Below are 11,856 nucleotides of genomic sequence, written 5' to 3'. Positions count from 1 at the left end.
AACTAAGTGGTCCCCATATGTGTGATTCTATACAGAATTACTGTGGTACATATGCACACACTCTACATATGTATATGTAGTAAATCAATGAAAATATTTATAAGAAAATAAATTGTAGTGTGATATACAGGTTTTATAGGCATGAGTTGAGGATTGCTTTTTTTGGGGGTAATGTGGCTAAATCACTAATATGTAACTGGGATGGGGTGGACTAGGCCCAAAGGCCCCTTGCTGGAGCCTCAGGGGCCTGCCACACCCATCCCAGGAAAGGAGCAGTGGAGAGGTCCTCCGAGCAGGCTACAGTGGCTGCAGGGAGCAACCAGTGAGTGCCCAGCAGGCTCATATAAAAGGAACTGTAGGGCCAGAGCGAGTGCAGTCTGCTTGCAGGGACTCGGGGAGCAAGAGGTGCTCCTGGCTGGCTGCGAGGGCTAAGGTAGATATTGCTAGAAGGACCAGGGAAGCAAGGGAATAGCTTCTGGCTAGCCACCAGGACCCACTGAAGACAGACCCAGGGAAAAGACTGTCTGTAGAACAGCTAACCCCGGAAGGGAACTGATCTCTGACCCTGGCTCTCCAACTGTGTCAGTCTAGAACTGAAGGGCAGACACCAAGCCCCAAGGGAGGAAACCACAGGGGTGCTGCTCCATCCCAGAGTAGGAACCTTCATCTGTAAGCTTACCAACTAGGGTACTGAGATAGGCCCTGTTGATCAGGCTGAGGATCAGAGCCCAGGGAGGCCTACAGGGATAGTGCAGGTGGCAGGGTTAGAGGACTGAGTTGCTGAAGACCTGCTAAGAGATGCGTGCCGCCCTGCTGAATAGAACTGAAAGACTGCAGGCACTGAGAAAGGGAGTGCTCACAAGAAAGAGGGTGCTTGCGAAAGGCAGGTGCTGACCCTATTACAGTAACCTTCAAATATTGCCTGGGACAGATTTTCTATTCATACTAATGTCATGATTTCAAAGTCCAATATCTTGGACAATGCCAGAGGACGAGGCATCCCCCTAGAAACTCTAAGCTATTTCCTGTGGTACAAAGCCTGAATTCCTAACCCTCCAAAGTCTTGAGATACCAACCATACCTTTACATTGTCACTAATTCCATGTTGCAACATAAACAGAGTGGAAAATTCCATATTTGGCAGGAGCGGAGACAGAAGGAAAGCACATTTACATCCAGAAAACTGCAGTGTTATATACACATATTGTAATTAGGTCTAGAGTGGTTTTTGTACTGGTAATACAAGGTCAAAATTTAATTCAGTTCCAACTTAAGACTTATTACTAGCCCAAGTAGGACACAACAACAGAACTCAAACTGGCAACTGTTGAAGAGAATTTTTTAATATTACAGAGGGGAAACATTTAAACATAAGATTTGTATGGGTTTTCTCCCTTATTTTTCTTGGTCCTCATTCACTGTGTATTTTTCAACAGCAGTTTTCCTCTTTCCGCCCTTTCACTTTATCTGAAGTAAAAATGATTTGTGCCACCAGTTACTTTTTATGGGAGGGATTTTAGAATCACAAATAGAGGGTGATGACGTCCCTGAAGCATCTAGCCCAAGAAAGTGCTTATTCGGACAAAATATCAGCAAAAAACAAACCCAGAAAGTTAAAATCATGCTAAAAATTGATCCACTTTTTAAAAATTAAACTGATATTATTAACTCCTAACTCCTCCTAAGGAAACTGGATGATTAAAATAATTAGTTCTCAAGTGGAAAGACATGCTGCACAAAGAGAAAAGTCATACTAGTATAAGTGAAAGAAAGGTGGCTTTATTTATACCAGAAAGGTAAACACATTATTTCACAGGGTATGCTGCGTGTATATACACAAGTTGCTTATTTTGGTTGAGGATTTTCTATGGCTGGATGGCCAGACAGTTGAACAAAGGGGACACTGTGAAAAAACAAGACTCAAGTTCCTCTTTCAGGTGCTTTAGAAAGTCTCTTTCAGTCCAATACAGTCATATATAGCTAACAACAGGATTCTGTGGTCAGTCTGGTTTACCATGCTTCACTTTCTGCAGACTACATGGAAAACAATTACAGAACAGTACTAGACACCTCAAGATTAGCACTAGCCCTTCAGTTATATGAAAATATTTCAACAATAAAACTCAACTCCTCTTAACTTTATCATTTTAATAAGTTTATCACAAAACAAGTGCTGGAGTTTAGTTCAAATGCTTAAGAGTCCAAGCACCCACTTGGTTTTTCTACACTTATTTTTATAGTGGACCAGATTTCAGTATGGAGGAAATGTGTCTGTAAAGAGATGGTTGTGTAAACCATATGGCACCTAGAGTCAGGATGTCCTGAGACTTACCACAAGGGTTCACATTAACAGTAAGCAACAAGAAATGACATCAGTTGACGTAAAAGGCTTACTAAAGCAAAGGAGCTCTCGTAGTACATACCTTTCTGAAAAACAAAGTCACACCACGCTGAGCTTTATTACACAAATCTAACATTAGCAATAACATAGGGTATGAATCAGACCACGGATTACTTTTTTATTGTGACTAGGCATTTAGCAAGCATTTAGTCTATCAAAGAAAAAACAAACATTCATTCAGCAAGTTGAAAAAAAAAACTTTTCCTTGACTGAGACAAGTTAATGCGTATACAAGATCCTTGAGGTATCCTATGCATAACAGGATATCAACATATTATACCATGTTTATCACTGTGATACTGGGGCATCTACTTCCTCTAGTGCATGGCCAGAGTATGCAACCCATCCTACCAGAAACAGATATCATAGTGATCCTTATATCTGTAACCTCCAGGTTTGACTACTGCAGTTCACATGGAATGAAACTCTCACCCTAAAAAACCATCTCCAGTTAGCACAAAAAATGCAACAACTCATCTATTCATCAACTTGGATCACTGTGAACAACACGTCACTACAATTCTCCATTAGATATAAAGGGCAGACTGTGATATCGTCTCTCACATTGAGATGTATCCTAACTCCAACAATGAAATAAACATGATTACATTATTAGTAAGATGCCACATAAAGTGCAGAATTAAATGGGGTCCTTAAATTCAAACGTTTCCATGGGATCGCTCAGAGCTACCCTAGACATCACATCCTTTTTATCCACCACTCTGACTTCCCTTCACTGGCTCAAACAAACAGTCAACAGTGTGGGAGACCCTCATGAGGCAAACTTTCAGGGGAACTGGACCTAGACTATGGAATTTGTCTCTGCAAGAGACAAGGAATACAAACTTCAAGGGCCATAGGCCCAAATGCAAAGCCTATTTCTTCTATGTAGCTTTCCCTCCCAATAGCTGCTTAAAAAAAAAAAATCAATCCTACACATACAAAAATAAGGTGTTATCTATTCAAGTTCTATCTTACTAGCAGGGAAGGGAGAAAGAGCATTCACTTTGTTTCTCTTTAACTGCATGAGAGGCGCTCAGTAAGTATGCTGATGAGGGGCATACACAGTAAGTACCTAGACAGATAACACTTTGAAGTAGTAGGATAAAAATTTTTAAACAAATATGACTAAGTCAGACAGTGTTTAAAGTATCTTCACATTAGAGGGAAGAGATTTCCATTGCACTTATTTAGCCATTTGATTTCATGTAGAAAACTGTGTGTTTGTTCCATGATGATCTTTCTGAAAAATTGTTTTTAAAGGTCACAGGTTTAATGCTTTGATAAAACAGCTTTACATTGACAAGCAAAGCACAGCAACACTTACACACCAGGATATGTTTAAATGCCACAATGCTGGTCAAGGCCCATGTGAGAAAAGTTACTAATGGCAACAGAATAAGTATCTGATGACTATGACTCCTACTAAATTCTCTCTAATCAGCTGAACCCAATGGATGTGACAATTAGAGTATCAGTGACTAGTATATTTCCAAGGTTACCATTTGAAAGGCTCTACTTAACCAGCATCTTCTGCCGAAGTGCAGAAACACCACAAGATACAAACAAATTGGCTCAGAATACCATACACAGTTGAAAGTGGCTATGCAGCAAGACATTGTAACACTTCTGATCTCCAGAAAGCCACAGCACACACAATTCCAAAGAACAAATTCTGAAAAATGAAATGGCAGATTGGCTACTGGGAGATCACAAGGGGAGATCACAAGGTGCAGAATCACTCATCAAAGCCCACTGCCTCCAAGACAGCATTAACTGTCTATGCATTGGCACTGTACATTGCAGATAGATAAATTACCAAGAGGTAGAAGAAGACATCTGAAAGAGGCCATCTTACCAGAATGGATGAAGAGGACTTTGTTAGGTGACTGCCATCTGAGAGAACAGTGAGTTGTCAAATCCCGCATTCGACAGCTTCCATACTGTACCGGTGCTTGTCTTAATAAGGGCACGGGGATGCAAATGTAGCAGTGTTACTTTAAAAGCAAAAGGTGAAGTGCTGTGATACACTGTTCGTGCCATGTATCTGCCACACAGATATTCAGAAACAGGCAAAGGGACGCTTCCCTGGTTTTTCACATGATTTTCTGTGTGACTATTTTTTTATTTTGATACTTTTCTTCTCCACAAGAGAGGTGTGTGACCATAAGACTTTCAATCAATATTTAAAACACAGTGTAAAGACAGTGCCATATACTGAAGAATTCTGTGGTTATGATTTACTTACTTGGTTCCTTTGTGGTACTGTGAAGTTAAGTGATTTGGAAGGTTATACATTTCAAAAGGTTTACTGCGTGTTATAAAGAATAACTAATGTATACATTGGGTTTCACACTTGTTAACTGTACTCAATAGAGACACTGGATGTTAGCAGAAAAAACTGGATTTTGGCATCCCCTCATCTTAAAAAAATGCATCACTTCTATAACTCTTTTAGTAATGTGGCTCTGCATAATCACAATGCCAATACTACAAGCTTTGGGTACATATTGTGCTTTGCCCTTAGACTATATTAAACAGCAAATTAAATTGCTCTTCCTGCTTTCCATTATCTCAATAAAATTTACGGTGTGGACCATGATAAAACAAAAATACAGGTTATACATGAATTTTACTTTCTATCGTGCTGCTTAACAACCATACTTCCCCCTAGTACTTCAGAGTATCCCGTAGTGATTGAAAGTTGAAGCACTCATACATGGGATGACAAATACAATCTTCTTTCAAAACATTTCACAATTTCATAACTTGAAACACCCAAAATTAATGTGAACTCTGAGCTCTGAATAGCCAGACTAACACCTTCAATAATCTCCTCTCACTTTACATGGCAGGTATTTCCCCTGCTACTCTCAAGATAAAGCAGGGGTGGCCAAACTTTTTGGCCTGAGGGCTACACTGGGGTTGCAAAACTGGACAGATGGAGGGCCAGGTAGGGAAGGCTGTGCCTCCCCAAATACCCTGGCTCCTGCTCCTATCTACCCCCACCTCCTCCCACTTCCCAACCCCGACTGCCCCCCTCAGAATCCCCAACCCATCCAACCTCTCCACTCCTTGTCCCCTAACTGCCCCCTGGGACCCCACCCCCATTTAAACCCCCTGCTCCCCGTCCCGACCCCATCCACACCCCCAGACAGGCCCTCTGGGACCCCACACCTATCCAACCCCCTCTGTTCCCCATCCCCTGACCGCCCCCCTCCAGAACCTCTGCCCCATTCAGCCACCCCTTGCTCCCCATCCCCTGACCGCTCCCGGGGCCCCCAGCCCCTTATACAAGCCCCTGGCCCACTTACCATGCCGAGCAGAGCAGCATGTCTGGCTGCCGCACCTGTCGGAGCCAGACACACTACTGCTCTGCTCGGCAGGAGCACGCATCTCTGCCGCCCAGAGACAACAGGGGAGGGGCCGGGGGCTAGCCTCCCCAGCCAGGTGCGCAGGGGCCGGTAGGACGGTCCCATGGGCTGGATGTGGCCTGTGGGCCTTAGTTTGCCCACCTCTGAGATAAAGGCATGCTCCTTATAGGAATGTACTTTTGTTTTCTAGATTCTGAAATCTATTATGCTTATGATTTTGCCGCAATATCAGATGTTAGAAGGCCTTTCCAATGTATCTTCAATATGCTTTATAGAAAGACTTTAACGATTTGTAATTATTTTACTATCGCACCAATATTAACTGAATCTGAAATTTATTCTCATATGTAGGTCCTGCATTTTATTTTGGGAAAAACAGTCATCCACTATATCAAAGAATTAACTTTATTATGAGTCCAAAGATGCTGTATTCACTAGCACAAAACTACCACTGGAAATTATGTCCAGCTTTTGGAACATGAAACAGGAGCATCACCCAAAGCTTAGTATTATGCGAGGTAATGAAATAAACCAACGCTCAAAAACATTTTGATGCAACTACTGCTTATCCATTCAAAAATAGGAGTTTGTACAGAAATACGAAAAAATTGATTGATATTAAATCTATTGTTAATAGGAGTTGTTAAACATATAACTTAACTCTCTTTATTGTGTATCAGCAAACTTTATAAAAAGTAAGTTTAGATTCAGCTTGACACTGCCCCATATGCACCGATGTGTTTACTTGTAACTACAAGAGTCAGCCAAGACTGGATCAGGAGCAAGTAATTTTGTATTTTTTGCAAGTATTCTCAGAAGTAAATATTTACCAGAGGGGATTTTATCTAGAATGTCATGCCATCACATTTTGTTCTATCAATTATGACAAAGTTCTTTCAACTACCAAAGGAAAGTTGTGGGTTTTTTTTAAACTAGTACCAAAGAGATTTCAAGATGAGATACTGTATATGAAATTGCAGCCTTAATCCTGTTCTCATAGCTAAAATATAAAGCCATGAAATACAGAGTAATCATAAAGTCTCAAAATTGACAGACCCTTAACTATAACAATTCCAAGTCTTGGTAATATGTACTTCCAAGTACAGGTAGTATGCACATGTAGATTTGCATGATGTTGCTAATGAACTTTACATACACCGTTACATAGTCTCCAAAAACCCTAATCCCACAATACAGTTATTTTACTTTGCATGATTTTATCAAGAGTGATTTGTAGTTTGGGATAATCCCACAATGTTTGTAAATAGAGCAACAAATATGTTTTGCTACTCAAGTTACTTCAGATATGAAATTTCAACCAGTGAGAAAGAGCAGGGACAGCATGGCGATGAGCATAGGAAACAGAAACCAGAAATTTCTGAGATCTAAACCCAGTCTTGACAGTGGACCCCTGTGTCCTTGGGCTAAACAACCTCTCTATCTTGTTCTATACAGATAGAGGAAGAGGAGAGATTATAGGTAAAGACAAATATTACCGCTAGTAATTTAGGCCTTGAAACCGCAGTCTGATCACTGAGTGGGGACCCCTATGATTATGCAGAGACCCACTGAGTTCACTGGGACACTTTGGGCATGCATATGCTAAGGTTCACCAGACTGCAGGATACAGGCCCACAACAGTATTTAAACCAACAGTTACTTGGGAAGGTTTCTAACTACTTCTGGTTTTAATCCCCGTTTTTGATTTATATAGAGGAGAAATTTACCTCCCATTGCCTACTGCTGAGAAAGGCAAGACGACTTAACATCATGTTTATTCAAATGTGCTCTCTTCACTACAAGTACCAAATGCTTAACTCAAGCAAGTTACAGCATTTGAACACCATTACATCACCCTGTCTGGTATACTTTAATGCAATTTGTAAATAAAATAAAATTTGATTAACTGACAGCATCTTAAAGAGGATACATTGAAGATCAAAATTGAGGACACTTATCCAGTGAAACCAAAAAGAAAACAAGTGCAGCCTTTCCAAATAATTCTGCAGAACAGGTCACATAGTCTGTTTTGATGCACTGATGTAGTAATGACGTTATTCTATGAAAACTGAGTGACAGCAATCCATAATTCCAAACAATGAGATTAAAATTCAAACTAACCAAAGGAAAAATGCACTATAAGGCTTTTTGCATGGCCTGACGTACTATTGCAAAGAGGGAGATATTAAACTGTACATTCCCTCTATTGTTTCAAACATGATATAGACAGATGTCATCTTTTCAAGATGAAAACATCTTCCTGCTGAAGAGTAGTGTCTGTCTCCAAGAGCCTACATTTGTGAAATTAATTATGACACATTCCCTGTTTACAGAACTCAACCAAATTCAGATCTGGCAGTAATAGAAACAACTCCACTAAGTCTTTGGAGTAGCACCCATTTACATCACAGTTTAGAATTAGCTTTAGCAGCAATTTTAATAAATACAAGTAATATTCTAGTGCAGTGGGTCCCAAACTTTTGTATTGGTGACCCCTTTCAAATAGCAAGCCTCTGAGTGCGATCCCCCCATTATAAATTAAAAACACTTTTATATATTTAACACCATTATAAATGGTGGATGCAAAGCAGGGTTTGGGATGGAGGCTGACAGCTTGTGACCCCCCTGAGGGGTCCCAACCCCCAGTTTGAGAACGCCTGTCCTAGTGGTATCAGCATGGAATGGCAAATAAGGTTCCAACAAATGATTCTAATCATTCTAGTTTAGCAAGATGCATCAAGATTTCCTGAAGTTATATAAATGCAAATTATTTACCACCACCACACAGACCTCTACATTAAAAAGTCTGTATTTTAAAAATAAGTGAACTGAACCACAGGGAGTTAGTTACTTTCCAGAGTCAGATCCTTAGTACATGTCTACACTACAATCTTAAATCGACCTAAGTTAGATTGACTTACAGCCACCACAGCACTTCCACCAACTTACAAGGTACAGTGTGGAGCAGGGGGGGCCCGAGAGCCTGCCTGGACCCCAGCCGTCCTCCAGGCTTCTCGCCTTCCTGCTCCCAGACGGGAGAAGCTACCGGGGGGGTTCTCATCTCTGGTGGGGAGACCCACAGCTGGAGTCCAGCTGCTGTGCTCCTGGCAGGGAGCGGGGATCCGAGAGGCCAGTAGGGCTCCCAGTGGGGAGCTTGGGTGACAGCCCAAGCAGGGAGCCTGGGTGGCAGCTTGGCTTGGAGCAGAGACAACAGCCCGGCCCAGAGCCATAAAATTGACAAGAATGACACCCAACAGCTGATATAAAGATGACACTGTGTCACCCTAACTACACCAATATAAGCCCTACGGCTCTTGTGAAGGTGGAGTTTTATGTCCACATAGCAGGGCACTTATATCTGCAAGAGCAAGGCTGTAGTGCAGGCACCGCACTTACACTGTAGCGTAGCTGCCTTATGTTGACCTAACTCTGTACTGTAGACCAAGCCTTAGGGTTATGTCTCCCTTGGTTCTAGGGCCTGATACCATTAGATATTAAAATCTCAATCCTCAGTGATCTCAAAGGGAAGTTTCCCTGTGCTGATCAAGCCCTTTCCTACCTAATCACTCTGCCTCCTGAGACTGTTACCCAGACTGTAAGCAAACTATTCCTAACTTTAGCACAGCACCTTTTTAGCTAATTTGTACTTAGTTTATAGAAAGCTGTCTCTTCCATTGTGTAATATTTAATAAAATGTTGCTTTCTCAAAGTTGCACATGTAGATGCTACAAGATCTATAAACCAACCCACAATAACTGTCAATAAAATACATTTCCAGTCCCAAAATAAATAGTTAAGCAAAGATGTAAGAGTACTTTTTAAAAAAAAAAAAAATCCATGAAAAATGCAGACAAAAGATTTAAAAATAAAAGGATTGCTTACTAATCTGTTTACTCCATTAAGGGATAATCAGAGACTGATTTCCTTCTGGGCGCAATTCTTACAAACAAACAAACAAACATGTATGCATATGACTGTCATGAGAGTGCTTTATAGGATGATTAGCTTAACTGAAGTTTCATGCTCAAGAGGTTTTGTTTGCAGACTGACTAAATGGGATCCACTTTGAAACATAAGGAATATTTGATGCACAAGAAATAAATGAAGTAGTTTTCTCCCAACAGCTTTACAAGTCTGAGTTATTGTGATGGACTCTGACCAACAAGAGCAGCAGGACTTCAGACAAACATGTACATTTCCTCACTCAAACACTATTTTAAAAAAACATAGCCAGAGGCCAGCAACTGCACAAATAGGTTTATCTGACTAAAATGTAAGTCCATCTCTTTTCAAAGAAGGACACACATGGCAAAGGAATAAAATCTGCAGGAAGATGTAGATTCTCAAATGGACCCATGTAAATAACTTCCTTCCTCAACCAGGAGAATACAATATGTACACACACAAAACTTACCACTTTGTCCATTAGCTTCCAAGTCTTCTCCACAGTTCTGCGGTCAGCAGCTGCTTGCTTGGGGGGCCCCACGGCATCCTGAATAGCATCTATGATGCCCAGAATACGCCCTTTGCGGGGGTTTCCTCCTCGGCCACCTGGGTTCCGGCCATTCAGGGAATTGGCCATCTGGGATCCAATCTTAACAAAAATAAATAAAAGTATTATTATAAGGTGTCCTAAAGACATTTTGTCATAAAAAACAAAAGCATACAGTGAAATACCGTTTGCTTTCCCCGGTCAGAAAACAAGAAGAGTATGTTTGGGAACTGGCTTAACTTTTTATGATGAAGAGTTTAAAACCATCTGGGCTGAGTTTACACTGACAAGTGACCCTGGATTTGTCGTCAATGTATACATAAATAAGTTAAAGGTAAATTTACACTTGCGAGTGGACAGACACAGAGTTGATTTTACCCCATAAACAAAAACAAAAAACAAAAACCCATACATACACAATTGGGAGTACACACTTTCTGTTTCCACCCTCTCTAGTCTCCCCATAAAGAAATAAAAGCCACTGGTGAACCTAGCACTAATGAAGATCACTTACACTCCCGTTTGGTTTTCCAGACCCCAATAAACATACAAATGATCATGTACACTCACAGCTCACCAGGGACACAAGCTTGTCACCAGACAACAAAGGCATATGGACTTCCATTTGCCACGTTAAAAAAAAAAGAAAAGCCAACATGCCTGCGACGAGCAAATGTTTAGGATAACATGAGCTATACATACGGTGTATTATCTTGTATAAAGAGCGAGAAACTGAAGAAGGGGAAAGCCTTAAGGAGCAGGAAGGAAATTTCTTCTGTAAATCCAAGCTCCCTGAAGCTTCGTTTCATAGGAGAGAGAGTTTTATTCCCTTCTCTGTCCAATCTGAGCGGATGGTGGTGGGGGGTAGAAAGCCAAAAGAGAAGTGCCCCCGGTAAGTCTTCCCCTCTTTCTTTTCTCCCTCCCACCTCGTGCGCCTGGCTTCAGTCCCAGAGGCAGGGACTCGTCCACCCACCCCACCAGCAGCGTGTTAAATCCCAGCCGCGCTCCTGGCTCCGGAGGTTAGCTCAGCTCGCCGCCCCTCTGCAGCCACACATGCTCCCACCTCCTGGCACGCACCGGCAGGCAGCAGAGCAGTGGGACTCTCCGGGCTGTCGCTTGCTGCGCGGGGGCGGCCGCTGCCCCCGCAGGAAAACACGAAGAGTTAATTCATCACGACCCGTGTCTCCCTAGTCAGCCCCCCCGGGGGCAGGGCTGGGGGGCGCGGGGGGCGTGCGAACAACGGGAGGCACCGCACAGCAATGCGCCCGCAGAGCCGGGGCTAACCCGCTCCTGGAAAGCGGGGCGGACGCGCGCGCACGTACAGGCTACAGCGAACGCTCTGCCCTCCTCCCCCTCCGGCCGCCGCTGCTGCTGCGCTCCTTGAAACACCCCCACTGACCCACCCCGCCCCCGAGCCCCACAGTCACTCCCACGCGTGCGCGGTCGGGAGCGGGGAACAGGCGCTTTCCAGGAGGGCGGGACCCTAAGGCTCTGAACGTTAGCCAATCAGAAAGGGCAAAGGGTTTGCTTGACAGGTCAGACAGCAAATGGGTAGGAGGCAAGGCTGGGCTGAACGGACTGGCGCTGCT

General features: G+C 42.6%; 1 protein-coding gene across 1 annotated transcript in view; it reads right to left on the bottom strand.

The window, feature by feature from the left end:
* The window catches only part of CBLB (Cbl proto-oncogene B), a 212,297-nt gene extending 200,731 nt beyond the window's left edge, over positions 1-11,566 (bottom strand). The window contains 2 exon segments of the mRNA XM_030582314.1: positions 10,190-10,369; positions 10,970-11,566. Of these exon segments, the coding sequence (XP_030438174.1) occupies positions 10,190-10,357 (168 nt within the window). The 5' untranslated portion in view covers positions 10,358-10,369; positions 10,970-11,566.
* Positions 11,567-11,856: the final 290 nt, after the last annotated feature.

Source organism: Gopherus evgoodei, chromosome 1 (genome assembly GCF_007399415.2).
Source record: "Gopherus evgoodei ecotype Sinaloan lineage chromosome 1, rGopEvg1_v1.p, whole genome shotgun sequence".
Classification (NCBI taxonomy): domain Eukaryota; kingdom Metazoa; phylum Chordata; order Testudines; family Testudinidae; genus Gopherus; species Gopherus evgoodei.
This window is presented reverse-complemented; position numbering and strand designations above follow the sequence as displayed.